The sequence below is a fragment of the Brachycentrus maculatus genome, unplaced genomic scaffold (genome assembly GCF_059751285.1).
Source record: "Brachycentrus maculatus isolate JH-2025_06_01 unplaced genomic scaffold, ASM5975128v1 h1tg000166l, whole genome shotgun sequence".
Classification (NCBI taxonomy): domain Eukaryota; kingdom Metazoa; phylum Arthropoda; class Insecta; order Trichoptera; family Brachycentridae; genus Brachycentrus; species Brachycentrus maculatus.
In genome coordinates this window covers 567,313-589,365 of record NW_028280919.1, presented here as the reverse complement: position 1 = coordinate 589,365, position 22,053 = coordinate 567,313, and the positions used below count along the sequence as shown (strand labels likewise).

The 22,053-nt window shown below is 32.5% G+C and overlaps 1 protein-coding gene across 1 annotated transcript in view; it reads right to left on the bottom strand.

Moving 5' to 3' along the window:
- The window catches only part of LOC148308409 (proton channel OtopLc-like), a 134,221-nt gene that overhangs the window by 44,983 nt on the left and 67,185 nt on the right, over nucleotides 1-22,053 (bottom strand). Inside the window, exons 3-4 of the mRNA XM_088261757.1 lie at nucleotides 18,230-18,346; nucleotides 1,005-1,122 (exon numbers count right to left, since the gene is read on the bottom strand). Coding sequence (XP_088117883.1) covers nucleotides 1,005-1,122; nucleotides 18,230-18,346 — 235 coding nt within the window. The remainder of the gene's footprint in view (nucleotides 1-1,004; nucleotides 1,123-18,229; nucleotides 18,347-22,053) is intronic.

Below are 22,053 nucleotides of genomic sequence, written 5' to 3'. Positions count from 1 at the left end.
AGGAGTTATTTTTACATTTTGACATCTCAACATAGATGAAGAAGTTTTATTTACAACATTTTGAGTGTGTATAAATACTTGTTCACAACTTTCGATTATCTCAATTTGGGAGTTATTTGTTACATCTCATCATAGATGAAGAACAATATGGAAGACTGGGCATTTACAGGGCTCAAGACCTGTCATAGACTGGTTAAGTGATCACTTTACACACGTGTAATATTCACTAATTGTACCCATGATGAAAACCACAATACTCAATTTTTTGGAATTCCTAGATATATTGATCACTCTCGTGACCCAGTACATGTGAGTTCACAACAGCCATCTATGTTGGAATGAAGAAAGCTTTTATTAAGCAGAGACTCTTTTTATTTGTATACAAGGTTGGAATCCTAGATTATATTCACATACTTGAGAACCGCCTGAAAATATAACTTAGAATTTTTATGTAGCTTATAATTTGACCAGTTGAAAATTGTGATCATTGCGTTGGATTTCTAATTTAGAGTAAAAAGGTAAGATTATCAATAGTGCACAACACAGAGAGCATAAAAACACTCGAACCTTTTACCCTATGGGTACATTTCTACGTCATACCACAACATTTGTACAATAATGTTATTATTTATTATTTGTATTTTTTTTATTCAGGGTACGGGGAAAATTCGCAAGGGAAAAATATAATAAACTTTATAAAATAAAACAACTTTGTTTTAACTACTTTTTATTGGTACACTTTTTCCAACCGGTTTCGACAAGAACCTTGTCATCAACAGGGTTTATGTACTAATTCTAAAACATTGAAATACTCATAGTTAGGTTATAGTTAATTACCCTCCCTTACGATACCAGAAACTTTATAAAGGTTATAAAATGTGCCACAAAGTATCTGCGAAAAACATTCCAAGAAAAAAATAATAATACACGCAAGAATGGGGTTTGTGTGAACTAAATAAAATGAACAGATAACATGGTGAATAAAGATGGCAATAAATACTCACTTCATAGAAAGATGGGGGAATATAGGTGGAGATAACCTCAGCCATGGGAAAAGCAATCCCCATCACGACCAAGAGTTTCCCATAAAGGGCGGATAACGTATCGGCAAGGGCATCTCCTCTGTAACAAAATATTGTACACAATCACTTCAGAAACCAAAACAACACTATTGATTACAGGTAGATGTAGACATTCCAATCAAATGTGCAGAATTATTAATTGAAAAACTTGTCACAAAAAAAATACAAGGGTCGTTCGAGGAAAGTATTTTAGTATATTTCAATAGTATACGTATCTCAACTTGATATAAAACATCTATCTTCTTTTACTTATTTATTTTTTTACAAAAATGTTAATAAAATTAGTATATAACCACTCACTCTCGGTGAGTGGTTATATACTAATTTTATTAACATTTTTGTAAAAAAAAAATAAGTAAAAATGACTAACCACAAAGTAAATGCTTTAAATATTAATAATATTGAGAACATCTATCTTCTTTTTATACTCGTATAAAATAATATAGAAAGAAGTCTGAGCGACCTTACAAATGACAGGTCGTAAGCTCTGAAATGCTCAGACTTTCATCTTCTTTCATAAAAGTTGAGACTGTTTATTGATTTGGCGTTTAATTTGTAGAACCCATTTTAATTTACGTAAAAATTGTTTCGGCACAATATTGATTTTATGCGTTTTTGTTAATAAAATACAACTTAGTAGACTCGAAAAATCTGTGTTTTATTTAAAATCAATACATAAATCAAGTTGAGACACCTATAATATTGATATATCATCCGTGGGGTGAATAGTCCAGTATCCGATTTAATAAATAATACTAATATTGAAACTACATTTCCTATTTGTTCGGATAAAACGGGTCTTTAGTTGTTTTGTAAATGTAGCTGAAAGGGTAAAAATTTTATATGATAATGCTCTGAAAATAATGACATATTTTCAGTTCAAACAACAAAGACAGACCTTCGGTTTAAACCATTAATTACTGGATTAAATAGAGCGAATTTATTTCATTTACATTATCTGGATAACTAACATCCCAAAACAAATATAATATAAATCGTATCATGTGCGTTTTCGGATATTATACAAGTATATGGGTGTTATATGTATGAATAACAGTTTGTACGTGTTAATATTGTTTATTAGCCGAAGAAAATAATGGCTTATAACTTAACCCTATAAATTATCAAAATTAAAGTTATCGATAATTTGATAAATTTCACTATATTTTTGCATGTAAACATCCAAAAAGGGTCTCTGCTAAATAAAAGCTTTCTCAATTCAACATAGATGGCTGTTGTGAACTTATGTAGAGAGATTAACGATATATAGTATGTAAGAGTTCCAAAAATTTGAGTAGTGTGGTTGTCGATCATGGGTAGAATGGTTAATTTTGCACGTGTTTAAAGTTTTCGCTTAACCAGCCATAAGCCATATGTCATAAGCCCTGTAAATACCCAGACATCTATAATCTATATTTTTCATAATCTATGCTGAGATTTCAAAAAAATCACAGTACTCATTCATTTCCATTTTATTCGCTAGCCCACGTATATTAGCCGTCGGATACATTATGTGTTATCCATAAAATAATATTGAAGTACCAAGATTTTTTTTTTGGTTAGTAGAAAACGTCGGATTTTCCATTAGGATTTCTATCTCAAAACGGAATAAAAATGACAGAAAAACCTTTATTCGTTGGACCGGTTTAGACCTCCCATCGATATAACTGAATGTTTTCCGACCCCTTCACCCGTAAAATCGACGCTCTTAATATAAAGTTGCGATAGAATAAATTTTCAAAACTTGTAACACATTTATAACCATTACAGGGATGGAAAACGTGATCCAAACTTTCCGAGATTTCGCGGAATTTGTAATTTGAATGTGATAATTACGGATTGGTATTTGAAGGGTGGAGGCCAACGCACCTACGAGTAATTCAAAGAGAAACGCAGAAACAGATATAAAATATGCATAATTTGCGCTAAGTGGGTCCATTAACTCGTTAAGTGATCATATAATGCCAAATTTAATGGTCGTTAACCCTTAAAAAAAAGGTAGGAGCAAAGAAATTATTTTAAAAATTCAATCACAATATTGGGATTTTATCGCTACAGGTTTTTCACTTCTAATTGGACGTTTAACAAGCCAATTTGGACGCCTTCCTAATCAAATTGGAAATTTTATTAAACGAATAAGACGTTATACTGTATTTTGCAAAAAGTTTGAATTTAAAATAATATATTAAAAGTAGTACTCATGATTCAAAGTAGTATTGAAAATATTGTTTGAAAACTTCAGTGCATATCACGCATACAGACTCTGAAAGCGCGCCGCGCAGGATCGCCAACTACTATGTTACTAGCAAGTGCGTTAGTACATACCTAGCTAGTTATTATCAAGAATAAAATATATGGGCAGGTATGAGCACTGACGGTATATGTAGTAGGTATTAATATGAATATATTAGTACCTACTAAAAAACTTAAAAATTCTAACTTTTTTATAAAATACAATATAACGTCTAATTCGTATCCTAAAACGTCCAATTTGATAAGTAAGGCAAACAATTTGGTTTGTTAAACGTCCAATTAGAAGTGAAAAACCTTTAGCGGTAAAATCCCAATTTTTGTGCTTGAAATTTTTAAATAATCTTTGGTCCTACCTGTTTTTTAATTTAAGGGTTAACGTCCATTTAATCTGTAAAAAGTTAAATTTGATTTGTTAAACGTCCAGTTTGATTTGTAAAAAGTCTAATTTGAAGTGAAAAATCTTATTATATTTATTTTTTACGTTCTCAAACATCCCATCCTACATTTAAAATTATGAGTTTAGCAGATTATGTTATTTTTTTTACCCCCAAAAATTATATGTCCCATTCTTGGATTGGCGATGCCTGACATTAAGAAACTAGATGGCACCCACTTTAAGGAGCTCACCGCCCATTTCTCTTGCCCATCGTGATAAATGGAGCACGTTGAAGGGTAAAAGGTGCGAGCCCATTTATTCTATATTCCCTATAAAGGCGTATTTTAGCATTCAGTATTCGGTCAAAAATGCAAAGTCACGTTTTATACAGAATTGACTGGAATAATTTCATTTGTTCGCCGACCGTCAAAATCTGGCAGATTGAAGGCTAAATTAACTCAGGTTAGGTTAATGAATAACACGATGACAGCCATTGTGGATGAAATTACTCAGGTTACAACCAAAGTCCTTAATTAATTAATTAATTAATTATTAATTTTTAATTCGAGTTTTACCTGGTAAATACCACAATTTAAAAAAAAAATATTGTGAACTGTGTTGAAAGAAATATTAAACAACGTGTTCGATAATTCACGCGAAAATAATTATTACTTATGTCGGACATCGTGCTTCTTGACAGCCGATAAAATATTGTACATCCACAAGAATTGTGAAAATAAACATATTTGAAATGTGCGTTTTCTTTATTCTTTATTTTCCATTTAACCAGACTGAGCCACATCAACACGTGTCTGGGTATAATTAATTATAAAACTAGTTATTTTTCTTTAAAACTATATTACCAATTCGATTTCAACTAAAGCGTCTTTTAATAACTTAACATTTTTGTTTGTTCATTGAAATTTTCTTGTAGCCCTTTTGTACATTTTTTGGAGTTAAATTTGATTTCTTTTATAGTTTTGTTTGTTCACATTTTCTAACTTCTGAATCTATTTTTTCTTATCTCAATAACATTTATCTCTGTTGGTAGTACATATTCAACTTCTTTGCATTATTGTATACTGTTTCTGGTACATTATTTTTTATGGAGTTGATAAACCATTCTAGCTCAGTGTGTTGGCGCCATATTGGCATTTATGAGTGTATAAAAAAAATACAATAAAGAAATAAAAAATGATTATGAACTCTTGTATCATCGTAGTTAAATAGGTGTACGACAGCAAAAATAGCGTCAAGGGACTTTATAAAGTAAAACTAGGACTTTTTAAAACCACGTTTGGTATTATTTTAACCATTTTTGGTATTTTTCTCCAACCAGTTTTGACAAAAGCCTTGTGTCATCTTCAGGAATGGACATGTACTAAATCTAAAACTGTTCAATATTCATAGTTAGGTAATTAGGCGAACATAATTACCCACTCCTTAATCCGGCATATTTACCTTACTATGAATAATTCAAAGTTTAAGATTTAATACATATCGTGTCTCTGAATATGACAAGGTCCTTGTCAAAACCAGATGCAGAAAAATACTAAAAACAAAAATGGTTTCAAACAAAGCACTAGGTTTTTTTAAAAATAAATTTCTATAAATGTGCCACAAAGTATCTGCAAAAAACATTCAACAATATAATATATAGTTATTTTCCATTGTTCTGGGTGTTGGTGATGTATTTTCATATTCACCTTTTTATCCTAGCTGCAGACAAACCTTTGAAAATAGAGCCTTTAGAATGCGGGTTATTGTAAAATAATGTGAAAAAATAAAACAATCGGAAATTTGACGCTACGAAATCCGAATATTTACGACAGGTGCAATTTCACGAAGAGGGTTTAGGACGACAAAAGCTTCGAGAACAGAGTCGTCAAAATACTCCATTATCCACAGATTGTATCAGCTGGAATTCGAATCGATGACAATTTTTCATCCGAGTACCTCACATTTTTGGTACTGTCAACGCCATATCACAAATATACATTTACAATCCCAAAAAAGGGTCAAGCAACCCAAACAACGTATTTGTTTTTATTTCCGCATCGTACTATTATGTATTTTTAACAGATTTATAAAATAAAACGGTCTTTACCTCATGTTTTAATACATTTTACAATCATTTAATGCAAAAAGATTAATAATTTATTTCATATACATAATGACCATGAATTGTCTCAAAAGCGCAGCACTTACGTTCATATAATGGTTAGGACTGCATTATTCCGATGTAGTATCCTATGCACCATTGGATGCTGTTAAACAATGTCGCGAAAATATTATTATCTTGAATTTGTTATTTATTTCCTTAGATTATTGACGTCTCAATAAAGATGAAGAAGAATTTTATTTATTTCCATAAAGCAGTAGACAATTCCGCTGAATCATGATAGCCAAGTGTTTTATAAACCTACGGGCAATTTGAAAAAAATATACAAATAAAATGTAAGCGTTCGTTTGTTCAAGATCATAAATTTCCTAAAGGAATTCACCGATTGCTTTGAAATTTCGACGCAATGTTGCATCCCGATACACGCGTGTTTATATACACTTGTGATAGGTAATTTTTTAAAATTAATAATAAAACCCCAATGGCAGCGCCATCTGTTGAATGTAACAGAAACACACGAAATACTAAACGTTGCTCATGGTGGACAGTGTGCATCTTGACAACTGCTATCATTTTGCATTGTTGTTTCATAGACCTTGGTATTTTTTTATTGTTTCGGAAGCATTGTGAAATGAAACATAGTAGAAATAAGAGCTTTCTATTTTATTTATTTTCTGTCTAACCAGATTGAACCACAGCAACGCGTGGCTGGGTCATACAAAAAACAAAAAATATATTAAAAAAAACGACCGCAATCCCAAATATGCAGAAGCAGAATAACACATTTAATATTTATGAAGTTAAAATGAATTAGAAAGTTTATTTATTTAAAAATTTTCAACAAATAAACAAATATCACATGCTTGACTCAAAAAATAAACGAGGTTATATTTTCCGCCCCTATCAATGAACAAAGGGCGCTTGCTTTAATTGGGGGATCGAATGCATGTAGGTTAAACGGCATCCCCCATTGTCTTTCATTCATTTAATTATAATTAACGAGAGAGGTTCACATATCGAAAACAAAAGTTGATCCACCATGATTAAAATGAACATCGGCAGCTTAGTACTTACTTTTATTTAACATTTCAATAAACTGGTTGGTTGAAGTGTAGGGTAGACTGGGTACGGTTGAAACAATTTTGCTTATATTGTCCATAGTATTGCTCTTTACAAGTCAAGCGATGATGAAGATGCATTATATACAAGAGCGTGTTTCTGTCTACTAATGGGAAGTATAATTTCAGTACCCGGTGTGTTATTTTTAGTGGCAGATCAAATTTAAAAAATATATCCGATTTGTTTCAACCGTCCCCATACCAGGGGCAGTTGAAACAGTGATTGGGGTCAGTTGAAACACACGCAAATAAATCAATATTTATATTGTAAGACGTTTTATTCATTATTTATTTTTGTGTTATAAATAATTATGGCACCGCATGACAATATTAATCAGTCTACAGATATGTAATGAACAAAAACAACTAAAAACAATGGCATTTAAAAAAAAAACAAATCGAACGAAAATAATCTGTGAATAAACTAAAAGGAAACACTTCTGTCATTTTGATTAGTCATAAATCAGGCGGAAATCTAGCTTTGGGATCATTCCGAGTCGCAATTGTGGTAAACATAGCTAAGATCACCTTTTGTGCAGTCTTCTTGAGCCCACAGTTTACAAGTGGTGCACTGTATCCACTTTTCACCGGATCTGCTCTCTGAATACAGTGACAGACAAACAAGACAATAGCACTCGTCCTCTTTTGATGATGATTCCTGTTGCGTATGATTATTTTTTCCTTTAACGATCCTTCTACTTTTTCCTCCATCCAATCTTTTCTTCACTTACTTAGTTTTCATCCGTTTCAACCTTATTTCATGCTCCTTTCTTATCTCTTCTTTCTCTGTTTTTTTTAGTAGCAAGTATTTTGCAAGCTCCTGCTCCTGCTCTTTATTAAAAACTTCGTTGTGAGGTTCATATCCCATTTTCTTCTTCACCAGATGCATCTCGCTTTCGTATATATCTAATGAGCGAACAGTGGTTTAATCCATGCTTTTCCGACGCTTTTCGCAGTGAATTTCCTGCTTTAACCTCCTCATCAGCGTATGTATACCTCGACAAGTCGACCTCTCCTCTCGAAGTCTTTCTTGCGCGTACTCTCGGCATCTAGAAAACAGGAAAACTGAAAAAATATGTTGTTTCAACCGTACCCACAAAAAATGTTTCAACCGTCCCCAACCCCTCCTTCAGGTGGAAAACAGAAAATAGTAATGATAACAATAATGGCACATTAAAACTAATCACTATATCGTGTTCTACAAGCTTCATTTCAAACACGAAATCATACTCAATAATATCGTTTCAATAGAAACCGTAATAAAAGGAAAATTCTCAGAACAAAAATACTTACTTTTGGTTATCAAAATACAATAGGACCTCCTACAAGCAACTGCACAGTGCGGCGAGCGATGCAACACTGATATTTGTGTTTGAACTTGTTGTCCACTTTGTTCGTCCCTTGGACCCTTCACCCTACCGCATACGGTTTGCAAGATATTTGCTCTGTTTCAACCGTCCTTTGTTTCAACCGTACCCAGTCTACCCTACTAATAATAAAATAAAAAAAGTGGTTAAAACAAAGTTGTTTAATTTTATAAAGTTAAATATTTCAACTTTATATACAGTCAAATAAAACTGCTTATCGTTTTATTTATTTATTTACTCATCTGACAATTTATATAGCGTCATTTTCGTGAGAAATCACCCGAAGAAAGCATCACAATTGACACTAATTTTAATATTTAAAGATATGAAATAAACATTCTTCACTACAATATAAACTGTAAAATTATTAAATAATTTTCTTTGTCAGCCGTTCACTGCTGGTGAAGGTTTTTAATTTTTCATTCCAGATTTTTCTTGTTTGGGCCTTTGCAATTCATTGACTATTTAAAAGTGGATAAAATGATAATATTTACATATTTATACACACACACACACACACACACACACACACACACATATATATATATATATATATATATATATATATATATATATATATATATATATATATATATATATATATATATATATATATATATATATATATATATATATATATATATATATATATATATATATATATATATATATATATATATATATATATATATATATATATATATATATATATATATATATCAGTCTTGTTCCATTAAAAAGCTTGTTTGCCTCTGTAGTATCATGGGTGATATTTGTCTAAATTTTTCCGGATACACATGGCTGTGTAATAAATTAGTACAAAAAATTATTTCGTCATTTTTCTTTACTGTTAGTACAGGTGAAAAAATCGCAGTGTATGGGTTCAAAAAGAAAATGCTCAAAATAGTCTTACGAGGTTCTCAAAGACTTGTAAAAAAATCTTCAAAGATATTTCCAGTACGTTTTAAATTAACGAGGTGTGGTTTAAAAAAAATAAAAAAAATGCCGAAGAATGAAATTCAATTAAAAATGGCCACCAAAGGCAATGAATTCCCCGGTAAGAAAATTCCGCCATTTGTTCCCAGCCAACCGTTTCGAAGGATTAACGAGGCTCAGACTAACGGAAAAAGGACGTATTGGAAATCGTCATGAATTATCGAAAGGATTTTAAATCAAGCTAGAGTGGTCATTAAAAAACGTAACGAAGTAAATTGTAAACGGTTTTTAAAATAAATAAATTACAATATAAAGAGAGGTAAAAATATGGGATAAAATCCAGTCTTAATTTTGTTGAGCCAAAAATACAATATGAATAAAACATGAGATTTTCGTAATATGTCTTATTATTATTAAAAGCATGAAAACATGGGTGGAAAATATATGAATGTAGGTAGTATGATCCAAAAGTTTCCGGTCTGGAGGTGACAGTAGTGTGTTGGTGCGCTAGCGATGAAATTTTACAACAAAGTTTTTGTAGGCGTTTTTATTTTTAAACTTTTATGTACGCTTCAAAATTTAGATTTCTTTTCTATATAATACTTTTGAATCATTATCTTTCATCTGTATATCTCTTTAATATGTAAAAAAAATCAGATGTTACGACATTCATCAATTCATAATGGACAAAGCTTGTATTTGCTTTATTTCGGATTCTATTCGATTTAACACCAATGTTGATTTTTTTTAACTTATATTTTTTTACGTAGTTTGTAGGCAACAGGATAAAAAATAATTGCAAATGTATTGAGTGTATCAACAGACAAAACATATTTCTATACGAAGGTAATATGGAGTTCAAGGCATTACATGGCTTTCGACCTAGCGTTGGCAGGCTTAAGTGATCACTTCTCTCTCTGAAAGCTTCCGCCACATTCCTGGGTCCGGTGAACAAACTCTTGGTTTCCATTTGCATCTACTTCATAAACTGTATAAAGATAAACATTAAGTCCACTAAGCCGTATTGCCTCAATTTCAATAAGCACTTTAAATACCCAGATTTACATATTACCTTCGAATTCAATGGTGTTTCATTGTTTTTTTCCCTATTGAGACAGTTTATATATTTTGACAGGGGTCCTCAGGTGTAAAAGTCAGAGTTTTAGAATAACGAAACAATAAATTTTAAAAAAAAGTTAAACTAATTGAGCTAGGAAACCGATTATCATCCGAAAATTGTAAAAGATAAAGTACATACAAAATTCAGATGAAATCTTGTTATATAATCTTAACATATTTCAAACCCTTTAAGGGAGGAAACTTTTGGACTTCACTGCGTTTGTAGGCATCATCCCCGGAGGAATCGTGTCAATATCATCTGTCGCGTACTACGAATGTAAACATATTATTCGTTCCTAAGATTACTTTCCAAATACGGAGCTGTCGCCAAACGTGTTACACGGCGAGATCCAGGCGTAGTCGATGAAACGACATGTTTAAATCGGGGAAATATACATTTTCCTCGACATCAGCAAGAGTGTAATGCGTAAAAAAATATTTTTCAACCCTTCGAATCGAGAACGTAATAATTAATTGACATAATATTTTTAAATCCGGTAAATATCGGATTTAAAATATTTAACATGTTTCTACACATTTTTGTTGAACAGCGCTCACCAATTACATAGTCGATGAAACGACATGATAAAGGCCTACTATAGTATTCGTTAAGTCGCAACATAATTTTCTCTAAATCCAGGTAACATTTGACATAATTGATTTCTTCCTTAAAACACTGTTTTTGCATTAAAAATAATTATTTGGTTTTGAAAAGAAAAGAGTTATTGAAAGGTAGGAAGTATGTATAAATCTGTTATTAAATTATTCTAAAAATCTAAAAAAAATCCAATAAACATTCTTTATAAAATCGGGCGTGAACGCACATGTGACCTCTCGGATGGTCTTCGGTGGAATGAATTGTGTGATTGCGAGTATCCCCTTAAATTGGGGACTATAGCAAGAATATCATGCACCAAAAACAATCTTTCAACATTCCGAAATCTGAAATCGAAAACATAATAATTTTTAAATATCATTTTATCCAATAAGATATTTTAAGGTGAAATATTTTTTATTTGACAATATTGGAAAAAACACATGACAAACATAAGTCACGTATATAATATTCCCGATGAGTAATTTGAATATCAGTTGAACAAAGCTTACTAATTATAAATAATTAAGGAGTCGACAAAACCAAATGTTTCAATCGGTGATGATATTTATATTTTCTCGGCTTCAACACGAATGTAATGTCATTAATTGATTCGGCAGTCACTTTGTGGTAAAACCTATCCATTTCAATTAAAAAAATTACTTAGTAAATACCACTATTTCTTAAAATTTACTGTGACACATATTTCGATGCATTCCGCATCATTTTCAAACACCGTATGTGAAGCTAATTCTAAACATTATAACACATAGTTCTAAAAAATTATAATTAGTTGTATTTTCATAAAATTGGTTATTTTAAAATATAATAATAAATAAACTTCTAAAATTCTTATTAACTAACTAATTACAAACGTATGAATATTGGCTGAAAGTGAAATTAAAAGTGTTTCGACGTTCAAATAAAAGAAAAAAGGGGAAGAAAAGCAGTATAGATAATATTTGGAAAGGGTTGGTGTGATGGTTTGGACACGTGCAGAAAATATACAGAGGTAGGTATGATGAAAGAATCGTAAAATAGATCTAGCGTGAGTTGTAGAGACGTCGAGCCGGGGAAAGAAGACAAGGCTTGATCGAGTAGGTACTTGAAAGCAAAAATGACAAGAGTCGGTGTAATCACCGCTCATGTATGAGAAAAAATATAAGAAGAAGAAAAAAGGGTGTATAATATGATAAGATGGAGCGGTGTGACGTTCAGAAAGCATATTGTTCTAGAACGTAACCTCGGATGAATGTCGAGTTCAACGTTTTTTGACAATCCATCCATCAATTTTGATGTCAAAGTGGTCGATTCATTATTTGATATGTTTTATCACTAAGAATAATACAATTTCCTTTTAAAAAAAGTCATTCTGCTGGTTATGGTATAAACATTTAAATTAATTTACAACATTTTGAGTGTGTCCATATACTTGTTCACAAAACCTGGATTATTTCCAATTATATGAGTTATTTTCGTATTATTTTTTGACATCTCATCAAAGATGAAGAAGAATACGGAAGTCAGACAGACAGTCTTCGTGAGCCTCTTTTTAAAGGAATAACCCACAAAGCCTCTTTTTAGAGATTTGTCTGCAGTTAGGATAGTGGGGATACGAAAAGTAAATGTTAAAAATACATCACAAGTACCAATTGAAAATAAATCTTTCTTGAATTCATTTTACAATTGGCGGGAATCGAGCCCGCGACGCTTTTTTCGCAGTCGAGCGTCTACCCAACTACGCCACGACGCCTTGTGTTGTACTGGACAAAACTTTAAGAACGGAATTATACTACATGGGCACTCAGTGGTCACATTGTACGCATGTAGGTATACATACCAACTAAAACGTGACTTTTTCAAAATCTAACTTTTATTCACGGGAATGATTTATCCCAAAGAATGGAGTAAAGTTCCCGAGGGTATCGCCGCTGCGGTCTATGTTCCTTATCCCAGAGGTCGCCGAATATCGCCCGCTGCCTACACAAATAACACAGGGGGCGCAACCGGGAGGGAAGAAAGCGGGGAAGTGCCCGTGGAGAGGGGCAAGTTCAGAGACCCCGGCTGTCCTATTCTGGTGCTGCGGTATCCGGGAAAAACCGTGAAAATTGAAGAACAGTGTTATGTTAAGGTGGAGACAGACCGGAGCATGTTGTCGTAACGTAACACGTTACGATGCGAGCATTCAGGCAGTCAGTACACCGAGCCGAGCTATCCATCCATAGTTTCGGATGCTCGCTGATGCTCGCCGCGAGCGATGTTACGACGTTATGTTACGACGAAATGCTCCGGTCAGTCTCCACCTTTAAGTTTTACGACTTAACGTTTTTTTTAAGCATTCAGTCTAAAATTAGGATAAGACGTATAATTTTTTTTTCATTTATTAAATGGATTTTGCAATTTTTCTGAATCAATGAATCCTAGAAGACAGCGTGCGAAGAATTTGAGATCGCTGGATCAACGAGTAAGTAATAATACTGGTCATTAGTTTCAATTTGGGTTTTTAAAGGATGGAATGTGACCATAAGTAAACCATTCAAATTTGATATCAAATCGCTTAGATTAATAACTACTCTCGCTATGTTATTTTTACAATTTATTTTTATGTTTTTATATTAATCGTAAATTATGTAAAGGCAAGGAGACCAGTCTTGCGTGCTAGTCAAGGGGATATTTAGTAAACACTTGAGTGGAAAATACTTACTTATGGACTTATGTATTTATTTGAACCCCGCTGGGAATCAACCTTGGGACACCCGGCACGGTAGCTAATTGCTCTAACCACTACACAATAAATATGTTCATAAAATTATGGCTACCGTACTACGTTCGGCTACCATGCTCAAGGGCCCGGGTTCGATTCCCAGGGGGGTAAGAAAAATATACGTGATTTTTCAGTATAATATTTTTATATCATCACCCCGGACTGGTACCGGAAGCGCGAACTGTTAATACTATACGGATGCAATGCAGTGCCCTCTGCACCCTTAGGATAGAATAAAGGTTAGTAATATATTATTGAATACGTGATAATTTATCTAAAAAAACATAGATAACAGAAGGACATATTTGACTGGCATATGTTTCCTACGTTGTTTAAATGTTTTTCATCCGCAGAAATTAACAATTCGAAAAAAAAAATTAAATCTAAAAAAACGATGCGAAATTTTAAATAGTCGTACCCTCGTTATTATAAATATCGTAAAGACTAACAATTACGGGTTGTTTAAAATTTGGGTGTTCGGAATAAGTTCAGGCTAAGGCGGGAAAACGCTAAATTTTCGCGCCTCGTGTGCGGCTCCACCAGCCGGCGGTCAGCGTAAATGTAGCAACAGTTGCGCCGAAATCTAGCCCTTACCTACACATCTACCTTTACGTACAAAATTCAAGTTAGCGTGACAGGAATAAATAAAATCGAGAAAAGACAAATATTTAAACCAGACCGTAAAAGGGCTTCTGTAAATAAGAACCAACCAGATTTAAAAAAAATACATGACAAAATGTTTGCACTGATTATTTTTGCAAATATAAACAACTTTGGCGATGAAAAAATGTAAAATTTATTTTCCATGGGCACTAATAGTAATTGTATATTTAATTTATTATTATATTACAACATTTTGAGTGTGTCCAGATACTTGTTGACAAAATCAGGATTATCTCCAATTACAGGAGATATTTTCATTTTATTTTTTGACATCTCATCAAAGATGAAGAAGAATATGGAAGTATTATTATTATGGAATATTTTCTGGCGTTTCTCATGTGTGTGATTATAATCTAGGATTCGGGCCTCACATACTAATAAATTAGTTTCTGTTCAATAAAAAGCTTCTTTTCATCTCACCAATAGATGTCTTTAGTGAAGTTCTAGTGATTCAAGAACAATGTTTCAAAATTGGTTGATTATGAAAAATATTAAAATTGCTCCTAAAAAGCTCACGTGATATTAAAAATCAAATTTCAAAGCTCGTTTTACGAAGGTTTCCGCTAGAAACTGAGTACATTATTGTATGGACCTGTACGGACGAATAAATCATTTTAATGGCATAAAAAGTGGGCATCATATGTAGTTTATAAGAAAGGAGTCGTTAGGAGGTTAAGTCGAGTGGAAATATAGTCTTTGTGTAGAGATTATATACGGGGACATTTACCCCGAACGCATCGGAATTCACTCCATTATGTGGTATGGGAGAAAGATCAAATGTTTTTGTTAAACTGAGATTTATATCATAATCTCTACACGGTGTATAAAAAAAACCTTGTTCATTCTGAAATTGGAGAACTGCGGCATACGTTTATATAATCTATATTATGTTCTCTCATAATATTTCTAAAATTTTATATGCTTCAATATTATATGAATGGATATTGCAACATAGTATTTCAATACATACTTATTTCTTTTAGCATACACTCTACCTCAAAATGATATACATATTTGTATATAATTTTTAGATTACAAAATTCATAACTTAAAAAAAATGAGCAAATACAATGGTCAGTTGGCAATATGGCGAAAAATGCACTGCTCAGCGCGTTTGACTACCGTAATGGAGGTCACGGGTTCGATTCCCAGGGGGAGGAGTCAAAACGAATATAACTGATTTTTCGCTTTAATTTTAATTTAATATAACCCTGGACTGGTACCTGAAATGGTACGCAGGGCTTTCATCTTTCATGTATGTATTTAACGATCAAGATAACACTGCTTATATGCTATGCAGTGTTCTATGCACTATGAACATATACCATATATATCGTGTAAGAATAAACAATAAAAAATAGAACGTAAACAGTCTTATTTTTTGACATCTCATCAAAGATAAAGAAGAATATGGAAGTCTGGGCATTTACGGGGCTGACGACCGTCATAGGCTGGTTTAAGTGATCACTTTACACACGTGAAACATTCACCAATTCTACCCATTATTGACAACCACACTACTCAAATTCTTGGAAGTTCTGTATATATGAACCAATTTATGGAGATAATCCAGATTTTGTGAACAAGTATTTGGACACACTCAAAATGTTGTAGAAACCTTGTTCTTGAATCACTAGAACTTCACTAGAGACATCTATTGGTGATATTACATCTCACCAATAGATGTCTCTGATATTGAAGTTTTTATGAGGATATTCTAACATTAAACCATTCGAAAAGTTGAAATGACAAAAATTTAGATTTGTCCAAAATACAGCCGTTTGGTCGATATATCGTTTCCAGTGGCGTGCAGGAGTTTTTAATCAGGCTGACTAGTAGCCAGTAGCAGTAAATAAGATCTGATACGTCAATTGGAAAATCCGTATCAATGGGTCTGTATCACGTATCAATTAAACTATGGTTCTTCGGTCGGACAAAATCGCAGGGATAATTTTTCTTTTATTACAAATCCTATTAGCGATTAAAAGCCAAGAAAAGATTGCTAGATTTATTTACTTCATTTACTACAAAAAAGTATAGCGATAGGTTGCGGTTTAAAAAATATTTAAATAAAAAAACATATTTTATTATAAGCTTTGTACATACAAACTTGAAAATCATATTTTCAGGCGTTTTTTTGTTGTTGGCAAAGCTGCCAAAATTGAGTGATTTATGCCACAAACAACTGGTATTTTTTTTATTAAACTATAATTTTTTTTTTGAAAAAAAAACACTTTTTTGTTTAATGATTCATAATAATTACTAAAATGTTTTTGTTATAATTTTTCAAGTGATTTATGATTGCATTATAGATTTTTGGAGAGTTTAGTTATTAGAGGTGCTGGACATTTAGCGGGATTCTTAGGTGTTTGCTAGTGTGTAAAAATAATCCGGGGTTCGGTTAACAAATAAAATGGTCTCTGATAAATAATAAACTTTTTCAATTCAACATAAATGGCTGTTGTGAACTGTGAATTTGGAAGTCTGAGAATTTACAGGTCTTATGACCTCTCATAAGCTGGTTAAGTGCTCACTTTACGCTTGTGAACTCATATGTACTGTGTCATGAGATTGATCATATATCTAGGGGTTACAAAAATTTGTGGTCATAAGGTCAAATGTAGACTGACCATGTCTACATTTGACCTGGCGATGGAATGTTTATTCCGAAATCGTTTGTCACGAAGTAGTGTTTATATATAGTATTACACAAAGTGAAAGATAAATGATAAGGAGAGAGTTATTTAAAATTGATTGTTTCGTTAATAATCAAATGAATTATTTTCTCTACTTCTATCAGAATTTGCTTTTATGGGAAAAGGTTTATTTAATCCCATATAAACAAATCGGGTTGGTGAATAAACATATCAATAAGAGGGATTTAAAAGTCATTACGGCGGTACGGGTTCATTATTGAATGGTACAGAACGGGACATACAGTTCGCACAGTAATTTAACCCTTTGTCTACCAAAATCCGATAAATCGGTTTTCGGTACTCTGGCGAGAAATATCGGTCTGAAAATTTTTAAAAGTATCAGATACATTCTGAATAGTATCTCAGGGATTTATTCAGGGTTGTCCGAAATCTTTCGATTCAAATTATTTATTATTTTTTTTAAATAAAAGAGTAATATTTGTATTTTTATTATTTTCAAAAATACTTCAATTTCGTTCTATATCTGCGAGGTAAATCGGCGCATTATTAGAAATAGGTATCAAATTGTGGTAAAGTGGGTTCGAACCGAGAAACTCTGACTCGAGAATCCGCGACACTAACCGCGGAACCACAACTCGACACATTATGTTTTTTTTAAAGTTATTCATAGATTTTTAGAATTATTGAACATAAATATCTTAGAATTAGTTATATTACTCGTAGTATTACAAAAACACTTAAAGAGAAACAATAAACATAAAGTACATTAAACCAATTTTGTTTCCGCGAAAAGTAAGTTGTGTTAAGCTGCGATATTACTAAAAAAAAAAATTTCAGGCCTCTGCATATAATATATAATATAATGCACGTCTCGGCTCTCTCCCTACCCCTGTGGGGAAGCAGAGGTAGGCAGAGAAAATAGAACGCGATGTGGTTAGTGAAGCGTGATGGTAAGTAGTTTATTTCTGTTTAAATCATGATTTTCTGGCATAGTAACCCATGAAGTCCTGGTGCCCAAAGGGTTAAGGGCGAAAGCGGTTTATATAGCGATTATGACGATATTGCGGCGGTAGGTGTTGAACATACCAAAGGGGATTGCTCCTTATTACGAGTCAGCCGCACAATGGGACGCATAGTACGGTGGGCCGGTAGTACGGTGTACGGTGGCAATACTCACGCGCCGATAGTGTGTATGTGCGCCTGGGGGGCGCGCGAGGGCCGGCGCGGGGGCGGGGGCGGCAGCTGGACCCCGTGGTACAGGGCCGGCGGGAGGGACAGCATCGGAGTGGGCAATCTGAAAAACGAAAACAATTATTAATCTATTTTATATTATTTATTGATTCGGTATTAAGTTTGTGAAATGACATGTTGATTATTAAAATAAATTTAAAAAAAAAACGCTCGTATAATATCACTTATTTTATCACACACGACAGTTGTTTTTATTCACAGGTGATTACAGAACTAATAATTTTGAAAATATATCGTTTTTCTTGCTAAAAATAATACGTAATTAAAATGCATAAAATTTTCAATGTTTAAAATAGATCGAAAACAAGTGACACGTAGTAGCGTGGTTCCTTTTTTTATTATAGAAAAAAAATATCTTACACTTTTTTTTGGAATTGACGACATGAATATGTTAATTCTTTTTTATAAGGCATATTCAACACAATTATATTCTGCCAAATGTCGTCTCATATCTAAAAAATACGCATACAAGCTCACTGAGTTGCTGTACCAATGTGACAACCATATTGTTAACATGTTCTGCTATTTTTTTCTTAGTTAGCCAATAATATATTTGACAGTTACAGGTATTTTTTATTGTTGTTTGTAGGCGCCAGAAAATCATTTTGTCTTACGTATACAAGTAAAACGTGATAAAATTATCAGGTAAATTGCAACATTAATATTCGTTTTTTCTTCTTCGAATATTGTCGGTACTCATAAATGTACACCAAGCTTTACTTGTGAAATAGATATTGTGAGACCATTCGATGTAGAAAGAAAAATGATGAATGAAAGAAATTTTGACGTTTATAAACGCAAAATAATTACTTTGGGGAAAAAAATCGAATCGAAATACACTCCAATTATAACGTTCTTATTTATAGTCACGTAAATATTTTTGGAGAATACTTTTCTAAAATACTGATTTTTCTACAATACATTAAAAATAACCATGTTATAAAAACACCAAACGTTATATACAATTTTATTAAAATCACCCGATTCAAAGAAAACAGCTTTTTCTTCTGAGACTTCTCAATATCATAATATACACTAGCGCTCCTTGAGAAATATTGTAATTATTGATAAAGATTTGCGCTGGGAAAACTTATTAAAAAAGTGATGAAAAAGTGTCTTTTTTGTATTAATTTGCAGCATACAGGCGAAAAAATCAGAGACAATCAATAATTATAAATATTTTTAATAACGCGCTTTTCAATGATAATTAAAGTGTGTATTTGTTGATTATTATACATTTTGATAAAATTTATTTAATTAAATTGTTTCATTCATCGTTTTTCTTCATTTTTCTTTGTTTTCTTTCTACGTCAAGAGGTCTATAATACTTTAACGATAATATTTGAAGGATAAAAAAACGAAGATTAGTTATACCTCTTTAATTATGTTATAATACAATAAATAGTGATTTTATAACAAAGTTATAAAATGAAACAACAAGTTAGGGGTAAAATATCAATCATAAATAAACTTCCATTTTAAATCAAATTATGTGTGCATAAATTTGAATTGAGACCCAAAGTTCATTATTGTTATATTGTATTCGTACAGGAGAAAGTTACCAACTAATAAAACGTAAAATGTTCAGGAGGGCCGTTTAAGTCACTTTTGCTTGGCAAGAAAATAAACATCAATGCAGTTAGTCATTTTTAACAAGTCAATATATTATACTTCCAAGTTTAAAATAATTTGGGATGTTTTCAGGGCAATATTAAGCTAGTAAGATATCAAATAGTCAATGGTCACGTTTTTGTAAAAAAAATGCACTTGGTCACTTTCTCCTATATGACGGCGATATATGCAATAATAACAAATGAACAATATACCTACCTATCTACATATTGGTTTCTAGATAAGATTGAGAATATAGAAATGCTACGGTCTAGCTACTGCTTTATACTGTATAATATTATACAACATATAGGTATAATATATTCCGAGTGTGTGTTGGGTAGAAGGCATTTAGGGATGATAAACACGAGATCAGAACATTTCCATAAATTATGATAGTAAATCTTCACGGATTAGAGGTGAGTTAGTTAGGCTCTGACGTAGAAAATGTCATTACTGAGGCAACGAATAGCCGCTTCATTATGTATGGTAGCTAATTTGTACTCGGACGAAAAAGGGACACGCCTCGTTTAATGCTGTTATAAAACGACGGTATACAGCCAAATCATATCAATATTCTTTGGGGGAAAAAACACGTAGGTACGTATTTCAAAACATTTTGCTGTTCATTATTTTTTCGGCGTTCATTTTATGGTGAGGCATGTTAAATTTCGAGTATAAATAAAACACTTGTGTTTACAGTTTGGGTAGATACCTATTATGGTATATTGTTACGACTAGTTTCGTAAGCCTCCTATCGATGGGTTTAAAAATAAACTTATATACCAAGTTTATATTTGAACCCATAGATGGAAGCATCTGTAGTTTCCGAAACTAGAAATCCCGAATTTCACAGATCTCATCTGTCAACCTTTTTATAGAAGAAAGGATACGAGTAATATCACCGGTATTTAGGGTTTTCGATTTTAAAATGCCGAACCCTCTTCTAGTGGAACGGAAGGTCTGAGGACGACAGTCAACAGTCCGGCTGAGGAGTTATACGTGGTTTTCTCCCAGTAATGAGCAAATGCTGAGAAGTTCCTGATTGGCCCACACTAGATTATCCATCTTGTTCCCAACACAGATTAAAATAAAACACCTTTTTTTAAGTTAGAAAAAACAAAAATCCACTTAATGATCTATAAACCTTGTACATAATACGCAAGGTAAATAATAAATGCAACTCCATCTAAAAAAAAGAAAAACCCCGGCTAGCAATCCAACCGGCGTAATTGTAAATTGGCGTAAATAGAACCGGCGCAAAACGAAGTTTACCTGTATTTCTTTCAGGAGACATACTGTTAACTACATCAACGTACGATATTACATCAACAGCGCGCTCTGTAAATAGTGAGTAAATATATAATAATATTAACCGGGATCTATGCTAACGGTTTTGCGATTAGTGGACAACTTAACTGGTGTTTAGCTTTACGAGAGGGTTCACAGCTAACGATGGTTGAGGGCCGCAACGATCAAAGCAATATGTGTTGAGACGCAGAGATTCGGGAGAAGGGTGAAACACATAAACATGATTAACGCTCAGCGCGTGTTGGGTGCGGTAGATTAAAGGGTATCAACATGAAGATATCGTAAATTTTATCACCAAAACTTTAATCTAGAAGAGGGACAGGCGTTTTTCCTACAAGCGGAATAAATACTCGTATTGTAGGTTATAGGTGTCTCAACTTAAGATGATACATGTATCCATTTTAATTGGTTAATATCATTATTTATTAAAATCTATGGTGACACGCGTTTCGATGCATTCCGCGTCATTTTCAAACACCGTGTTCAAACGCATCAATTTCAAAAAGGTGTTTGAATATTCTTCATCGTCTATGATGTTATTCGTGGTTAAAATTATTTCAAGAGAACATGAGTTTTTTTTTTAAATTTGTGTTTCTCTTGGTAAATAGCATTATTTATTATAATCAATCGTGACACGTGTTTTGATGCATTCCGCATCATTTTTAAACACCGTGTATCAGGTGCGGAATGCATCGAATAATGCACAATAGATTTTAATATAGTGGTATTTACCAAGTAAAACTTAAAAGAAAAAGACAGAAAACAATGTACGGCTAATTGAACAGACTAAGAAAAATTCTTTAAGGTGGTATGGACATGTGGAGTGAA